Source organism: Vigna unguiculata, chromosome 6 (genome assembly GCF_037176805.1).
Source record: "Vigna unguiculata cultivar grain cowpea cultivar isolate G323 ecotype 2 chromosome 6, ASM3717680v1, whole genome shotgun sequence".
NCBI lineage: Eukaryota > Viridiplantae > Streptophyta > Magnoliopsida > Fabales > Fabaceae > Vigna > Vigna unguiculata.
Genome location: NC_140797.1, coordinates 8474817 through 8494450, shown reverse-complemented (window position 1 = coordinate 8494450; position 19634 = coordinate 8474817). Strand labels below are relative to the sequence as shown.

Below are 19634 nucleotides of genomic sequence, written 5' to 3'. Positions count from 1 at the left end.
TTATTTAGAGTCAATTCCTTGAATCCCTAAATAAACAAACCCGCTTTACAAATTAGGGTTTAAGACAACTAATGGGTCAAGTTCCATTCCTAGATACAAGTTCCATTAGGTATCTTGTTCAAATTCTAGGTTTCAAGAGATATTTTCCAATACCTAATGACCCAAATATCATGCAATGAATGGGTAAAACAAAGCAAGCCTTAAATACATAAACAAAGATACTAGAAATCAATGGAAGAAGCATATATATATTCAAACCATTCGAAAATACATAAAAGTTCAGTGGCTACATCTAACCCCAACAAAAATGGGTTTAGCTCTCCATTGTCATGGAGAGCTCAAGCTTACAAAATGGAAATGGAAGAGGAAGGAGACACAAAGAGGAAGATGGAGTTGTTCCCACAAGCCCTAGCAGACCTCCAAGCGCTCCAAGACGTGTTGTTCGAGCTCCAAAATGTCCAAGATGAGATTCCCTCCGCGAAAACAGAAGAAAAAGGGGTCACTTGACACATCAGTGAAAAAGGGCGCTTGGCGGAAGGGTCTCACCGCCAGGCGCAAGCCACCAAACAGGGGGCAAGTCTTGCCGCTACCGCCCGGCGGTGACTAAGTGCCGCCAGGCGGTGACTAACAGTAGCGCCTGTCTGGCGCTTGGTTGGCGCTTGACTGGCGGTCTGTTCCGCCTGGCGCTTGCTTCGTGTCGCCAGGCGCTTCCTGTTGACATTTTCCTTCTTCTCCTTGCTATTTCGGGTCACTCATTAATCTGGACTTTTGGACAAAGCTTCCCATCTACAAAAAGGACACAAAAAATGGGGATTAGTGGTATATTTAGATAAATGTAACCCAAAATGTATTTATTTACAAAAGTAAGGTAAAATTGAGGATTAAGTAGGTTAAAAGCTTTGGAAGAGATGATTTTGCTAATGAAATATAGCTTGGATAATGGTAAAAATTAACATCCGATATTCCAAGCCACAACTCAAGGAATACCACGTGTTTACCCTTCATCCCGAGCCACAACTCAAGGGATGTCATTTTGAGCCACAACTCAAGGAATGCTCCAGCAAAGTCCGACCTTAAGGTATGCATCCAAAGCCTTATAGGTCATGCACCACACTAAGAACAAACCATTGCTCCTGCATAATCACTTGGCGCTGCTTGAGCATCGCTAGGTGAAAAGCAATTGCAAACTGCCTAGTGGAGCCCATCTGCCACCAAGCGCCAAGCGTCTCAGAAGTCACTGTCTCTATAGGTATTGCCTGGCGGGACGAACCTCATCGATAGGCACCACATGCTCCCAGTGTCACTATCCACATAGTTGTCGCCTGGTGGAACGTCAACATTCCTAGGCGCTAAGCGTTTCAGTAGTCCTTTGTATTTGTAGCTATCATCTGGTGGTTAAGACCCCACCGTCAAGCGCTACACCAATAGACAAGTTTTACTGAGTTAATAACCCAACAAAACCCAATCTCACACTTTCCAAGTCGGGGTAGCATTACCTTAGATATCCAATCTGACTCATCTTACCAATTACTATTATTCATATTGTATCCACAATACTTATGCCAAATTGTGAACACTTCACTCATACCATTAAACAATTGGCCCCAAACTCACCATTGAACTCTACCATAGAATACGACTATCTAATAATTCAGATTTTAGCAACCCATAATACATCTCTCAATTAAAATAAGGTCTTACTCAGTACCTACCATCACCACTTCCCCACAACCCTCTGGAAAATCCCATTATCAAACCTTAACCCTTAACCTTGTAATTCCATCATCCACTCAACTTAACTTCTCCAAAGATATATCCAAACCTAAGCCTCATTCTCCTATCATTGTTCTACCTAGCACAAAAACAAGATCCTACACGCAACTTGTACCTCATAGCCACGCATTGCCATTCTTCACTACGCTTGTGCTTGGTGGCCAGGTTAGTACCGCCAGGTGGTGCATACCATTCTTTGGAAAATCCTAGAATTTCCTTGCACCTTTGAAGCCTAAAAAAAATCCCCAAATGTGTTTCTAGGTATATCTCCACAATTCTACAACCAATCAGGTTCCCCATGGTACCTAATATCAATTTAAGTACGCACATACAACATCCCTAATGAAATTCAGGCATCAATCATTCCTATGCTTTTAACCCCAATTATTGTCAAACCCTAAACATTTTTATACCAATTTCATTCATTTATCTTAATTAACAACACATTTCAATATTTATTGACCTCTAATGTACAACCAATAGATATAATTCAATTTTTCCCCGATCACAACAACCTAAAAACCCCAAAATACCAAAAAATCGAGCCAATCTTGCTCATGTTGCTTGGCGAGTGTTCATCGCCGCCAGGCGATTCATCCAAAAACCTAGAAAATGGGTTAGATTAATTGCGTCGCTTGGCGGCCAATTCATGTCGCCAGACGGTTCCTCGTAGGAACCTAGAATTATAGGGAAATTCATATAAACAGCCTAGTAGACCTTCAAGGCCGCCAAGCGGTTTCTAAAAATTTTCCACAAACACAAATGAAAAAAAAAAACAGAACAACCAGAGGAGAAATATCACAGCTCCCCTAACCTAATTTCCTTGCTCAAGTTTGTAAAATTCTTGGAGTTTTGAGCCCCAATTTGCCTTAGCTTTTGCTTTCTCCTCCAAGGATCCTTCTCATCTCTCACTATTCTTAGAGTTTTGAGCCCCAATTTGCCTTAACTTTTGCTTTCTCCTCTAAGGATCCTTCTCATCTCTCACTTCTCTCTCTTTTCACGTTCCCAAAATAGTGCTCAAACCTCACCTTTCAATCACTCTATAATTTCTCTAAAACCCTAATCTAACTTCCACTTTAATCCTTTAATTAATTGAATTAACAATAATTTTGTCAAAAAGGAACCTTATTTCGCACAAGCCAAGATTCAAACACACAACCACACCATTGGCACGTTAATGCACAATCGTTCAACCAATTCATGTTTTGTGATAATTCCTATACATTCAGGATTATATTATCACTCATCATGATCAAGCATATTATTATTAAAAATAATAACAATTAAAATAACAGAAATGGCATACACAAGACTTGAACCCAAGTCATCTCACACAACCAAGTACTCTCAACCACTTGAGCCAGTATTGTTCTACGTCATAAATCCCAGCATTAAATGCCACAAAGGTTCCCACTACTCGCATTTCTTAAATAATTATTTATTTAATTACTTAATTTTCTCGGTTCTTACAATAGCTCCAAATCCAGAGAGCTACTAAAACGCTTGGCACCTGGCGCCTGGTGGTGAGGTTCATCCCGCCAAACGATACTTGTAAGGGCAGGGACTTCAGGTGCACGTGGCGTGTGGTGGCTTGTGGCTTTCGCCAAGATGTCTTTAATTGGTTTTCGCTTGGTTGCACTTAGGCAGCGCCAGACGATGATGCAGGGGTAGTGGCTTGTTTCCTTTGGTTGTACATTGTCTACAAGGCTTTAGATGAATACCTAAAGGATGGACCTTGCTGGAGCATTCCTTGAGTTGTGGCTCAGAATGGCATCCCTTAAGTTGTGGCTCGGGATAGAGGGTTAACACGTGGTATTCCTTGAGTTGTGGTTCAGAATGACAGATGGTACCGGTGTGAGTGTGCAAGTTGTGACTCGTATGGAGAGTCTCCACTCGATTTAGCAATCACAGGTTGTGGCCAGTGATTTGTTCGTCTTGTGTCAAGAATATGAATTTTGGTTCGTATTGGGAACTCCACTTGGCGTTACGAAGTGTGGTCCGTAGCATGATATTCCTGCATGTGTTTCTACGAGTTGTGGCTTATAGATTGTGGAAACCACAAGTTATAACTTGTGGCAACAAAGGATATCTTAATGTCATCATGTAAAGATGTAGAACATGGATAAACATGGTGGTGGCCATGCTTTGTGGAATAAGAGGATGGAGTTTCTCTTATGAGAGTGTGTGTAATTTTGAGTTGTAATTCGTGTGTGTGCGTGTGTATATATATATATATATATATATATATATGTATATGTATATGTATATGTATATGTATACATATACATATAAATATACATTTATATACATATACATTTATATGTATATGTATATGTATACATATAGATATACATATACATATGTATATGTATATGTATATATATATATATACATATATATATGTATATGTATGTGTTTATTATGCACACATACATATACATATATATGTATATATATACATATACATATACATATGTATATGTATATGTATATGTATATGTATATGTATATGTATATGTATACATATACATATACATATACATATAAATGTAGATGTATATGTATATGTATACATATACATATACATGTACATATGTATATATATATATATATATATATATATATATATATATATATATATATATATATGTTAGCTCACCCTATTTGTTTGTGATTGGTGATGATCGTGTAATTTGTTACACGGGAGCAGATGATGTTGCAGGTAGTGTTGGTGAGGTATAACATTGGAGAGGAGCAACATGGGGATTTTATTTTAAAGTTATTTCCATCATTATGTAACTCGGATTTCAATATAGTTTTTGGAGATGTAAACTTGGAGTTTAATTTATGTTTATTATAACTCGTTAATAAATGTTTTAATTTTCTCGCGTTTTGGGAAGGTCATTATAATAAATGCAATTTTGATTTTCTTATTTATTTATTTAATTTAAAACTAGTAATATCTGACTGGGATCTTACAAACACGATGCAATAATTCTTAAAAGAAATAAGTCCTATCTTTCCTTTTCAAGCGACCAAGGCTCTAAAAATGAATGTGTTAAAGTTTGTAGTGAAGATCATGCTTAATCAAGAATTAACTTATTCAAGATGTAATGGTCCTTATCAATAATGTTATATATAAAGTGATCAAATCGAAGTTGGAGAACACATCAACGACAAACATTTTCTAGGTCTTATAGTTATCAAGAGTGTTTTTTATATGGGTTGTGAGATATTCTATAAATTCTTTACATTGTGAAGTTTTCTCTAGTGATCTTAAATTACACTCTTTGTGAAAGTGTTTTCTTTCTATTTAAGAGTTCTTAATCTTAGGAAGAGACTAAGAATGTTAATCATCACTGGTTTATGCACTTGAGAATTAGGAGTGGTTGGTGTACTTGTAACCCAAAGTCTCTTATGTACTTGGTTTTGTAATTTCTTTTATTAGCGAAACCTCTTAAGCTAAATGCTTAAGGGAGGACTAGACGTAATCCATGTGGTTAGAGAGAACTAGTATAAAAATTTGCATTTTGTTTGATTTCTTCTCTTTAGATGGCATATTCTAGTGGAGGAAAGCAACACAATATTCTATATTCTATGATTGATAGCTTATAGACTTTTTTTAATAGTCTACATCTCTGAGAAGCGCGATCAATAAGTATGACATCAATGACAAGGTGTTGTGGACTCTTCCACCTTATGGGAAGCACTCAGAATTGGATGTATGATTGCTAGAATCCGAACTAGTATAACTTTGTGTGTGTTCTTCATCTTTCTTTATCTCTTTTTATTGCTCTCTCAATTCTTGCATCAATTAGAGTTAAAGAAAGTTGCATTTTGTTTTCTCTAAGTTGAAAAGTATTTAAAGAAAATAGTTTTATTCGGAAAAGGTTTTAAAACAAAGTAATTTTCCCTTCTAGTTTAACGAAGTCATCTGCATTTTTCTAAAAAAAATTTATTTTGTGGGTCATGTGTAAAAGGCAAGCAAATTAAGAGTTCTTTTGAAGGAAAATAAAATGATATTTCAACCCAAAGTCCTCTTAAGCTATACACTTGGACCATTTTGGACCAAAAGGAATTGATTCTCTAAGTGGTAAATGATGTGGTCTTATAATTGTTGATGATTATATCATATGGACATGAGTTGTGTTTTGGAACCACAAGGATGAATCTTCAAAATCTTTTGTGAATTTATGAGAAATATTCAAAATGAAAAGGGTTTACCAATTTTTTTTTGTTAGAAGTGACCATATGAATGAAGTTGAAAACGAAAAATTTTGAGACTTTTTTGAAAACTATGGTATCAACCATAACTATTCTGCTCTTAGGACACCACAAAAAAAAATGGTGATGTTGAGAGGAAGCTTTGTGTTTTACAAGAAATGGCTTAAACAATGTTAAATGTTAACTTCACCCTTACGTGCTTTTTGTGCATAAGCAGTAGTTAACAGAGCCTATTATTTACAAAATTGAATTTACATCAAACCCTTATTAAACAAGACTCCCTATAAATTGTGAGAAAACAGAAAACCCTCATTTTCATCCTTTTGGAATTTAATTTTTCATACTGAACACGAAAAACTATTTGATTCTAGAAGCGATAAAGGAATCTAACTGGGTTATTCTAGTGTATAACTCTAGAACGTTTGTTGTCGAAGATGCAATCCATGTGAGGTTTAATAACCATAAGCTTAATAAAAAATAGTTAAAGCAAGATGGTTCTCTTGATTTTGACATGCAGGTCACATCATCAACACTAAAGGGTCAATCCAATAAAGATAACCAAATGAAGGAGATCTAAATAATGAAAGAGTGACTACAAGATTCAAACTCAAAGATAGCCAACCAAATAAATGTAAATGAAGCTTTGGAAGATGAAAGTTGAGTGAAAGCGATTCAAGAAAAATTGGATTAATTTGAAAAGAATGGAATTTAGATAATTGCGAAAAGAACTATGATTGGTAACAAGTGAGTATTCGATGAGTCATGTAAGAAAACGTTTTTAATTGAAAATGTTTTTTGTTAAATGGACACTACTTTATTTCACAAAAATTCATTATAATGATTTCATTATAGTAAAATATATCTAGATTATATAATTTTCTATTCTATTAATGATTTGTCTTTTAAGAAATTCAATTCTCTAGTACGATGCAGAGTGAAATGTTATAGCTTAACATTTATGTTGAAATATTATAACTTAACAAGTTGGTTCTCAATTTAGTGATAAATTAGTTATTAAAATAGACAGAATAGTTTTGCCAAACATAAATTATTAGACTTTTTTATTATTCAATAACTAATTCATGTTATCTATTCTTTTAAGTACTAAATTGCTAATTTATCCTTTTAAGAATTAACGAATTGATTTTTAATAATAAAGAAATTAAATTCAACCAACTACATGAATTGAGTGAATAAGTCATTAACTTAATAAAAACTTAATTAAATCAAATAAGTAATGGTAATTACAAGTGGACTTTAAAATGTAGAAGTTACTTTATCTTTTACAGTTCACAGAAGCATCAAGCAACAACTGTACCATTCTGAGAAGGTTTAGTTTTCAGTTTATGCCGACATCACCTTAGCACGAACACTCTCAGCAATTCTCGTAACTTCCCTTTGCTCTCTCTGAATTTCCCATATTTGGGGGTTTAATGTTTTCATCAAGACGTTGTCTTTTTTGTTTTTCATGGATTTTTAGTTTTTTTTTTTGTTATGCCTGTCTATTTGTTGTTCTATGTGGGAAAGGCATGTTCTAGGTGGAGGCTGGCCCCAGTTTTGTTTTGAAAATGCTGTGATCACTTTATGTTCTTCAGTGCATTGTTTCTCATCTAAAATGTGAAAAACTCAGATGTGAGAATAAATTGTTGCTATACTAAATCTACATATTTGGTTATAATTGTTGTTTCTGGAACATAATCCACAGGTTACCGATGAATTGATATTCTGATGTAAATGCTAGGGAATAAAGTAGCAATCGTTTATTTTACCTTCCAATTTTCCTTCTTCAGAAACCCTAACCGTGGTTTTCAGCACACTTTCCCAGTCTCAGAATCTGCATTAGGGTGTGTGAAAGAACCATGTCGAGCGCCTTAAGCTGGAGACACCATGTCGTGATTCAATCTCTTTTGTCGCGGGGCCCACTCTGCGAGAAGGACATGAACGCCATGTTTGAACAGCTCACCAAGAGAAACCCAGGTTTCTAAATGTTTTCTCAACCCAAATGCTGCTTTATTCACTTTTGGTAAAGTTTTTGTTTCTTTTTTTTTTTTTACTGTTATAAAATGTTTGTTTACACTTGATTTAGGTTTTGAATTATGATTGGTTGTAGAGTATAATTGCGGCATCATGAGTACTGAGGGTGAAATTTGTCTTGGTTTGATTTTAAATGCTGGTAGCAGACTCTTTTCTTTTAAATTAGAACTTGGAGTTTGTGTTTCATGTGTCCTTGATGGGTATTATTGCGACCTTGACATGGGTGAGGTTGTTTTTATTAGGTACTGAGCGGCAACTGTTCGATGGTTTCATTCTGAAAATCAACAAGGCGCTTAGTTGTGCTAATTTTGAGTTGCGTGCCTGCATAAATCAATATGATGGCCAAGTTTATTATGGTGTGGTCAATACCGTTGCTGACGAACATTCCAAGTTAGGGACGAAGTATAGTGTTCCGCAAATTGCCTTTTACAAGGCCATTGTAAGTTTTGCTCAACTTGATTGTGTTTTTCTGTCTGTGTTCATTTGTGTAATGTGTAGTATTTAGTATTTGCGGTTCTGTGTGTTTCCCTCTTGGGCATTGTGTTTGTGTCATTGGATGCATAGTGTGGTTTCTTTGAAATGGGAACTATTTTTTCGTGCCTGGTATTCGACATCTGAAGCAACTAATCTTGTGTCTTTCTTTGGCTAACAACAGATTGAAGCAATTGTACAGGATGCCTCTGCAAAAGGTGTTATCTTCAGCATCCATGCTCTCAATCTTAGTTTGGATGGCCAGGTTATAAAATTTTTCACCCGGTTGCATATTTCCAATTGTAAGAAAATTAATGTTGTTTCAGCCTGGCTGCTAGCCAAACGTTGTTAAACGATTGTAAGAGGATTGAAAATGGTAAAAGATTGAAACTCAAGGATCATAGTAAACTACTTGTAAGAGTTATGCAAACATGCAAAATTTCCACAATTTTTTTCTGAATCTCCATAGAGATTATGTTAGGACATTAAAAGTGTATGTTAGGAGAAATAAAATAGGGAGTTAGTTAGTTAGGAGGGCAGGTTGTTAGTAGGTGGTTGAAGGGTGTGAGTCTTCTGTTAGGAAGACTATAAATAAGAGAGGGTGCTGTTTGGTTGGGGTTAGCTTTTATTTTTGGAAGAATTGGTGTAAACAGGAATCAATAACTGATCCTATGAGAAGGGATTTGTCTTCCCTGGACGTGTTCAGTTTTCAAAGAGGAATACTACAAGGTTTTTGCTCGTGTTCTGTGTGTTGTTTGTGTGTGTGTGGGGTGTGATCAGGTTTCTAGCATCAAGAAACCTATCAGATTATCTACCCTACGTGTTCTTATGGGTTCTCATCTCAAAGTGATCCTAAAACACATGCATAGGTACGTAAGTAACTTAGAACAACATAGGAATTTTAATTGGGAGCAATCAGTAGAGAAATATTTGTCTAGAAAAACTATTAAACACATGATTATACTATCCCAAAACACTACCTGATAAATACAAACAAAAATACATAATTGTCCCCACAGACATTAAACCTGCAATTTTTATTTTAACTAAGTCTTAATATAAGAGCTATTAAAACTGCAGTAATTATTAAAATTAATTCCTATATTTCCTAGAATAGACTTTTCAAATTTTTGTTCTTTGTGGGTGGCTTGACATCTTATCAGACAATTTGATTATAAATACTCTATTTAGTGCATAAGCTTAGAATTTGCTCAAAATTCACATCAATAAGGACTATGACATTTGAAACATGCATGCTTTGAGGAACTACTTCTTGTTCGGTGTTCTGAAGCCAAATAAAATGGTGCAAGCCTACTCTTATAAGAGAATCTTCTGCTCAACTTCATTAATTTGCTTACATGTCTTTAATAGTTCATATTCACACAATACAAACTCTATTATGGGCTGGAGCTTTCCTCAAGACTTGTGGTCTTGGTTCCATATCGTAGGTTTTCTTTTGAATCATTGAAGGCCATCTGCAGATCTTATGGTTAACATTTTAAATTTCTATCAAAGCCTATTATAGAGATATGTAGTCTCCATGGCATAAGACCAAGTTGATTCTGTTAGAAGTCTTCCATCCTAATAAATTATATATATATATATATATATATATAGTATTACTTCAGTGTCAAAGTATGACTGATTCTGTTATAAGTTATACCATCTAACCTAAACATGTCCATATTTCGATGTGCTTGTCATCAGTTCTAACTACACTACCACTTCCCACCAACCCTAGCTCTTGTTTTACCTCCATTTTTAGAAATTTGCAATAAATTCTAAACATGATAATATTTTATTGTGGTTAAACTTTCGAAGTCTATTTTTGTTTCGGGCTTTTGGTTAATGTGCAATGAAAGTAATAGTTATATTACTCCAGTGTATTACTATTTATTTGATTTGCAGTCCACCACCACCACAAAAAAAAAAAATCTGTTTCTATTTATATGCACATTTGGAGAACAAGATACACATTTTGGATTGCAGGGTGATTATTTTTGGGTACCAAATCATGTACTCATGGAGAACAAGATACTCTGCACAAAGATTTGCCCCTTCCATTTGATGGGAATGCTTTAGGATATTTTTTGGGACAGTTGTAACGGAGATCAAAATGCAAATGTTTTTATTCTTCTATCCATTGCAAATTTAAAATAAAATGTACAATTTTCATGGTATATGTTCAGGTTACAATTATGACAGATCCACAATCTCAAGGAAGCCAGTCAGATGTGCCATCTACTTTGAAAACTTTTAGTTTGTCTCAAAAGGAGAAAACCCTGAATGAACTTGTGCAGGACCAGTGGCTTAATTTGACAACAGAGGGTGTTATTAAACTTGGTCTGAAGTCATTTCTTGATCTTCGCAGTTGGTTTCGAAATAATGATGTTCCATCCTGTCATGTTTGCAATGAAGCTGGAATAAAGGTTGTTCTTGTTGCGTTGTTACAGCTCTTTTTTGTTATTCTTTTCCCATCAATAGTTGTGATTACTTTGAATCATTGTCAGGCTTTCCTTACGTTTTTTATTGGGATTTAAATGTTCTGTTTTGTTTATCGTACATAAATTTGTAGTAGATTTTTGAAAAAAGGTTACTTATTGATCTGATTAGAAGATCTTTAACAAATTGGGTGGTTCCTCTTAAATTATATGCACACCGATAATCCTTGTTCATATATTAAAATTTCTCTAAATATTATGAGGAATTCCTACTGTCTACTTACCTGGTTTGTGGAGGCAGTGACAACCGAAAACAATAAAGTCACTAATTTTGTTTCTTTTAGAAGAACAGAAAAGGAAGTTGAAATATGCTGATAGTACCAAATATACTTACAACACATTGCTGCTTTGCTTGAGTCTGATAATTCATTCGGCAATGTCTGACAGGCAGAGGTGTGCCAAAACGAAAATTGTACTGTGCGAATTCATCGGTATTGCCTGAAGCAACTTTTCTTGCAGGGCAAGGTATTGATTGGTATTATTAGTCTTATTTCATTTTTACACTAGAAAGGTGAAAAGCTTTTGATCATCTTGCTATAACTAACTCGTGATTAGGTTGCCAAAGTTTGCCCAAGTTGTGGCACTTCCTGGCCACATACAGTACCGAAGGAGGAGGCCTTGCAGACGGGAGATGACAGTGAACCTAGACAAAGTCAACGGGTGACTAGATCTGATCGAAAGAGGCAAAGTGCTAACGGGGTTGTTGTTGATGATGGATTTGGATGCAGTAATCAGGATGAGCTGAACGAAAACAAAGAAATCCAGAATGGTAATGTATTGGCACGGAAAAGAAGAAGAGGACGCCAAACAGATGATGCAGAAACAGGAGGACCTGGTGCATCACAATCTTCAGCAGCTATTTCAGGTTTCGGAAGAGTGACTCGAAATTCTGCTCGTCTGAAATAAACAATGGTGGTTTATACTGCTTCTTGGTGAAGCACTGTACATTTTGCTGCTGACCGCTGTAATTTATGCTGAACTTTTGAGGATATTTGAATGGACTTTTGTTGTAAATGCTGTTAGCTAGTTTTAGTGACTATTTCTAAATCAGCAATCTTATGTTATTCCTCTGGCGTGAAACGCCAATCCTCTTAGCAAACACAGTGTAAATTCGTCTCTGGTGTCAAAGGGATCAAAATTAGAGCCGTATTGACAGTTGAGGTAGAGGCATGATTATTTTTCTCAACTGATATAGAATTGTTTAGCAGTGTTGTGCTTCTTTAATTGCCGCGTTGTGTTTAGCATGGCATCAATTAGTTAGATATCACATTTCTAATGCCGGTCACTTGGAATTTTTATAGAGATAATCATCAATGTTTATACGGAAAGAACAGTAACATTATGTTGGACTCGATGTTCAAACTAAGATTCATGGTTTAAGTGAATAAAAAAACATGAATCAAATTAGAAGACTTGTTAAAATTAGTTTCAGTTTTTAGTTAAAATTCAATATTAGCAAAATTAATAATTTGTACTTTCAACCTATTGCTTAAAATACATGACTTCGATTTTTTTATGTAAGAACATTAGATGCGGATAACTTTTAAATATTTATACGAACATTCTTTTAAAGTTTTGAAACATTTATTCTCTTTGTAAGCTTCTGATTAATTTTAGTAAAAAAAAAAAAAACATTTAGACAGTGGTATTCAACAGAAATTTGGCAGCAGGGTCTATTGAGTATTATGCTGAAATAACAGTAATAAAAGCCAAACTCAACAAAAATAATGAAAAGGCTCATGATTTAACCTTTGTTCACTTCCACATATTTGCTTTTCCGATAGACGGAAAGGCGAGTGATTAGGTTGTTCATTTAGACAGATGAGCGCGTATTTGAGCGTTGATACGAGGGATGGGTGAGAGAGAAGATCTTTGGTGTGGGGAGTGGACCCGAGGTTAATTAGTGTGTTTTAACTAATTGTGTGTTCACTTTGAGGAGAGTGACCGAGAGAGAGAGAGTGAATGGGTTTGAGTTGATTTAAGAGTGAAATTTGTGTTGTTTTTTTTTAAGGGATTTAGAAGTGATGGTGAATAAATTTAGAAGTAATTTTTGTGAAAATTTGGAAAAGATTTGATTGATGTGATAGATTAAAAAAATGTTTTAGTAGAAATAATAATCAAATTACCATTTAGCCCTTACTTAAATTAGTATTGTAGATTAATTTCTTAATTTTTTTAAACACAACAAATGAAACTAAAAAAATTAATAAAAAAAAAAAATATATATATATATATATATATATATAATTTTTCAATTTTTCATAATAATGTGTAATGAACGTTGTTATTGATCTTCAAATGCATTTTTTTTTCATTTATAATTTGCAAGAATATCAACCAATATTGTAGAATTGACTTTGTTTTAGTTGCAATAATGTTATAAATCCAATTAAATGGAACTAAAAAGTTTGACGTCATGTAATATAAATAAAGTTCTTAAAATAAATACAACCAAAGAGTGCTACCATACATGTAATGGAGTAGAACATTCTTAATCCTTTAATTTATGGAGAATTAAGTTCACATTTAAATTAACTTCTGCCATCTGTTTGTTGACATCAAGAGTCAAATTGGATAAATTTTCTTCTATTCCGTGAACGCGTCCTTGCAAATCTTGCACACCATCCCACACTCAATTAAGCATATGAGAATGTAACTGGAAGGGAGGTTCTTCATGATTACCAATAGAATGGTCAGGTTGTATACCGTGCTCGTCATGCAAAGGATTTTGTGGTTGACCTTGCACTTCATCATCATTAACGGCACAATCATGTTGCCATACACCGTCAACATTAACGATATTCAACCTCTTCAAAGAACTCGTGGAAAAATGATGTCTCTTCCCAATAGTTGTTCTTGCATCTGCAGAAACATTCACTCCACAGTATTGCATAATTTGGGTTATCAATATACCATATGGAAGAGGAGTGTCACTGTCCTTGCACTTAAGCATGTGTTGCATTATATGATGTGGCCAATTAATTGATATGTTATTTTTAAGCAACCACAACATGAAAATGTCTGTGCAACAACTTTGCAAAATTAGTTAGGCGTGGTGTCAAAATATGCACTATGACATAATGTAGTAGTCTGTCATTAACATTCATAGAGTCGACTGATCTCACACGTTGACCCTGCATCTCTGGAATCAGCATAAAAGATAATGCCATATCACGATCAAAAGGGAGGTCCTCTGGTATATCCGTAAAGCTCACAGTTCGACCCTCATACTTCAAATGACAAATATTAAACCAGTCATCAGGTTTTAGTTTAATTCTTCTTTTGTTTACCTCACTTAATAGGTATCCATTACTAGAGATCCTTAGGTTTGAATAGAAAACTTTGATCAAATCTAGATAGAAAGGACGATTTAGAGACACAAAGTCGACGAGTCCTTGATAAACAAGATGATGATGGAAATAAAGCCCAGATGTAGTGAATGAATCATAATTCATAATTTTTGGCTCCACAATTTTTCTGATATAAAATTCATGTGCATAGTGTTCCATCTGACGGATGTCGCTAAAGAAACGCCGTTGATCTAAAACATCTCCGACGTATGGCCTTTTTGGTGCTGGTGGGTCAGTGTCTGTTGCAACCTGTTTTTCTTTTCGACTTTTTTTGTCTTGTATGTGATGATGAGGACGCCATTGTTTAATAACTTCAAGTACAAATAATGATAAAGAACATAGTTATAATTAAGTATCAAAACAATAACATAATTCAAATTTGAAGTTCACAGGAAATACAAAAAACATCATTAAACATAGTTCATAGGAAATACAAAGACATGACATGATAGTTATAGTTCGAAGTAGTACATCATACCATAAGTTTCAAAACAAGGTTAGACGGATAACCCATCATGAACACATAAACAAACATAACATCGTAATAAACGATATACAAAATGATAACAAAAAAACATGAACTCCTAATCCAAACTGATATAGTCCTTGTGTCAGACGCAAGTGTCATTTTCTCCCATCATCATGTTCAAGAGCTTACTCCACCTAAGATTGCCAAGCATTCCCATTAAATCTTCGCGGCCATAGGGTGGGTGCACAAGAAATCATAACACTAGTCCATAAACTTAGGATCCTGTATATTCATCCCTTCAAGCATCTCCCATATATCACTTTCGATGTATTCGAATGTAGCATTGCGACGCAACATCCCCACTTGCTGACTGAGAATATCCTTGCACTTTTCAATGGCAATTAATTGTCTCTCCGCGATGTAGCTCATTTTCTCAAATTGCGAGTTCCCTGACCCCATTACATCCATGAAACCATCCAACTTTGTGCTCAACTTGTCAAATTGTGAGTCTTATAAATCTACCATGGGGGCCTTGCGCTTTGATCCACGAGATTTCAAAGTCCCCCCAGATGGCACAAATTTAGTTGGGCCAGGACTATACTCATCCATATGAGATGGTGAGGTTGGAGGGTACGCATCAGAACTATCAACGGTTGGTGCATCAGGGATGTAGGCCATTTCATTGTTCAAGTTAACATCCACGCGAGATTGGTGTCGCATGCGACGTGCTTGCCGTGCTGTTCGAACTCCCCCACCTGTAGCTCTATCAGCTGCCCATAGCTCCTCCATTAAGTCGTAATGCCTAACGCTAATGACCTTCCATTTTGCTACAGTTAGCTTGGCTTGAAATGAGTTTGAAGCAAATTATATCAAATAAATCAAATTTTATACTTTATTCATATATAAAGTGTATAGAAATTAACCTTGATTAGGTCTTCCCAAACCTCGTCTTCAGCCTAAAATCGCCTACTTATTGGACTCCATGAAAATCCACTAAGGGAATTAAACAAGTCATGCACTTCATGCCATTTCTCCTTCAATACCTTTTGTCTATTTTTCACATGATTTTTTGTTACACCAAAAAAACCAGCTTGGTGAAGATTTCCAATGATATTGCTATATGCTTGGGAGGTCCAGCTGTCGTCCACCCTGTTTCCCATTCGCGCTTCTTCTATCATAGCATTCAAAAGCTTTTCGTCCATCTCCTGTCCATTTCATAAATTCTCGCGGCCCGGCACCTGATTATGTCGCAATACTCTTTCCCCTGTTCATGTTTTCACCTAGTTGAACAAAATTCATCACATTATAATAAACTATTAAATCATTTTTTACGAATGATAAACTTTTTCATTAAACATGGCATACTCAAACAATGCAACCAAGTACAGTATCTAAGAGTTTTCATAATCTTGCCACATTTGTTCTACTAAATCATCCCTAAAGTTACAACCAATCTTATAATCATCTTCACGAACTTTAGAGATGTTACTTTCCATTTGCTCTTCCATCAACTCTCGATCCACCTCATCAATTAAGGCTTCATCATTATCCACCCCACGTAGATAGTTGTGTAGGATGCAGCAAGCTAAAACAATGTCTGTCATTGTATCCACAACATAATGAGGTTCACTTCCACTTGCAATGATAGGGAATCTTTTCTTCAACACACCAAATGTTCTTTCAATAACATTTCTCAGTGATGAATGGCGATGGTTAAATAACTCTCGTGGATTTTGTGGGTCTCTTCGTGTGAACTCTTTAAGGTGATATCTCACACCTCTAAACGGTGTCATTATCGCTCTTTCCTACACGAATCATGACATTTGACTTATTAGTGTGTCACCATTGTAGAAATAAATTAAACTTAATGAACACACTAACCTTCAGGTATGATCAACAGATCATCTCTAACTAGAGCATCCTTCAATATTCTTGAATCAGATGTTGTCCCTTCCCAACCAGCTAAAACATAAGTGAATTTCATATCGAAATCACGCGTGGCAAACACATTTTGAGTTAGCCAGTCCTTCCTCCCTCGAAACCTTGCGGCATCAGACCTTGGGACCCTTACGCATACATGAGTTCTATCTATTGCCCCTAAACAATCCTATTTGATATACGAAACAAAGTTATATAAGGATCTTATTGTACATGTTAAAATTGAAAACATAGACTGGAATAATTTGAGTTATACCTTAATGTATGGAAAAAATTGACGATTGTTGGCCAAGTGAGGATGAACCTCATTTCTTGATGGCTGAATTAAAAATTCAGACTCCAAGGTCAAAATTGCATCCAACACATTGTGGAAATGTTTGCTAACAGTTGACCCTGAACGATGGAAAAAGAATGCGACACTTCTATTTTTCACGTTATGGCCAATTATGTGAAAAATTTTAGCCACTTGTTCCTAACCCAGTTGCCCGTAGTCGCTCGCACAGGTTAATGAATGCCTCTGGTCCCATACGAATGATATCACGACATCGATTAGTATGCACCAAGTAAGACATAAGTTGTTGTCTTCGACGATCTTTGTTCGGCCAAACTTCCCTACCAATATTGCTATGATTTGAATATATATATATATATATATATATTCAATATATTCAACGCATGTGCAACAATGCATAACATTGTTTGTGGCTATTGCTGTGCGAATTTGTAATTGTCGGTGTAAAAGTGTGACTATATTGAAGTCCACACCCACAACATCATCAACTACATCATCACCATCCAAATAAGAAAGTTCTAATTCTTCTTCCATGTATGTCACCTTTAAGAAATGTAAAAACTATTACCTCCACAAAATACATATAATTATGAACTATTATAAACATCCTACTTTAAAAAACCCTAACAATAAATTCCCATTAACAAAATACAAATATTTCCTTCAATAATAACACTTACAATTAACCATGCAATCAATCCATTATGTATCCATAAATAAAACATGAAATCTATCCAAAAAAAAATACAAATAACACATTTCATACCATAAATAACACATTTCATAAGTAACAAAAATACCACACTTGAACATGTTACATACCTCTGTTTTAGCTTTCAAGACTTCAAACAAATTTCCACAAATGTCAAAGACCTACTCCAACCGAATCATATTAGAATCTTCAAATCACACAAAATAAGTTGTTCTCCTAACTACAAGCATACCTCAACCACGTACAAGGGTCGTCACACTCACAGTTGGACCACTTCCACGAACACACAGCACAACTCAGATCCACCGAGTACCAAGCATAACACCACAACACAAAACCACGAACACACCACACCACAACAAACCTACACCAACAAACATATTATGGAAACTTGTAACTCAAAATCAACCCGGACCATGAAATAACTAACCTCCACCACTTAGAAGGAGACGCAAACCCGCCTCAACACAATCCATAATTATTCACCACTTGTAAGTAAATATGAACAATAGGTCAGCCACCACAGTTACAAGATGTCCTAAGCCTTTCAACCCGTGCAAGACCACCTCTTGAATCCATTGCACTGTTGTGTTCGACCACCTTCTGCACACAAAAAAAAAATCAAACATTAGGAAACCAAGCAGCCATGGCGGAAGAAAGGAAAATCGGATCTGAAAAGGACTCAAAACACACCATATCCGATCCACCACAGAACGTATTCGATCCACACACTCGTATCCAATCCACCCAAATGGTATTCGATCCAGCCCAATCGTATTCGATCCAGCCTCAGCACGTATCTGATCCAGCCTGAGCACGTATCCGATCCAGCTATCCAGCGTATCCGATCCAGCACAATGGGATCGAATCCTTCACACATGGGATCTCGTTTTCTCCGCAACATGGTTGCAACTTCTCATGGTTGCAGCGACAGTGTGTTTGCATTGCAGGGGAGAGGTGGTAAATGGGGCATAAATTGGATGTGTTCCTCACCATTTCACAACTCAAATCAAACAATAACACACACACACCAGTTAAAAACTCAACTTACACACAAACATTTAAAAAAAAACAGCACACTCACCTGAAATGGCAGCACAACGAAACAGATATCTCTACCAAAACCAAAAACCCAGGCAGCCTTCTCCCCTGTTATAACTTATACACTCCACCAATATCAGCTACCAACCTATCTAACTTATTCAATACGTATTTAATGGCTTTTTTTCAGTCAAACAAATTCAAACAGCTTTGTATGGTCATAAGCGTCAGGAATCTAATGCTTTTTTCAGGAATATTACACAATGCATGGCTGCTGAACAGTGCTAAAAAAATACTGACTTACGTACCATCCCACACCATGCATGGCACGTGAGAGAGATGACAAGGGTAAATATGTAATACCCTAACCCAATCCCACCAAATCTTCGCATATAACCCGCGATTACAAATGTGATGGATTCCTGACATACTCGCTCTGCCATTTGCATACATACCCTTAAGCGAACATCACATTCATTCTGATTTCTTTCCTCGCAAAGTTTCTCTCCTTAAAACAAACACAACATAAGAGTTTTGTTTTTTTTTCCTGCAATTTCAATATTTTTTCTGCACCCAAAATATTTTTTAAATTTCAAAAATATTCTTTAATCATTTAACCAGTTCAACAAATTTCATCTCCAAAATTATCTACAAATGTTGATTTTTAATAAATGATTCTTCCAAATATCGATATCAGATGAAGATTTCGTAATTCAGAATATCAAAAATATATAATAAAACGATTTTATATATATATATATATATATATATATATATATATATAGTGGCGGATCTTGACGAAAATTGTTGGGGGAACCAAAATAATACA

The 19634-nt window shown here is 35.5% G+C and overlaps 1 protein-coding gene and 2 pseudogenes across 7 annotated transcripts; 1 reads left to right on the top strand and 2 right to left on the bottom strand.

The window, feature by feature from the left end:
* The first annotated feature begins 7247 nt into the window (after positions 1 to 7247).
* On the top strand, positions 7248 to 12227 carry LOC114188680 (uncharacterized). 7 transcript variants are annotated; one of them, XM_085674223.1, is made up of 8 exons: positions 7248 to 7384; positions 7788 to 7974; positions 8108 to 8170; positions 8274 to 8470; positions 8687 to 8767; positions 10692 to 10931; positions 11391 to 11468; positions 11559 to 12227. In XM_085674223.1, the coding sequence occupies exons 2-8, from the start codon at positions 7857 to 7859 to the stop codon at positions 11907 to 11909; spliced, it is 1128 nt and encodes a 375-aa protein (XP_085530349.1). In that variant the 5' UTR covers positions 7248 to 7384; positions 7788 to 7856; the 3' UTR covers positions 11910 to 12227. The 7 variants fall into 7 exon arrangements, with proteins under 7 accessions (XP_085530349.1, XP_027933071.2, XP_085530351.1 ...); XM_085674225.1 differs by having other exon boundaries at positions 7273 to 7384; positions 7810 to 7974; XM_085674226.1 differs by having other exon boundaries at positions 7287 to 7384; positions 7823 to 7974.
* A 1408-nt stretch (positions 12228 to 13635) lies between these two features.
* Positions 13636 to 14512, bottom strand: LOC146885481 (uncharacterized; annotated as a pseudogene).
* Positions 14513 to 16213: 1701 nt separating this feature from the next.
* Positions 16214 to 19248, bottom strand: LOC146885480 (uncharacterized; annotated as a pseudogene).
* Positions 19249 to 19634: the final 386 nt, after the last annotated feature.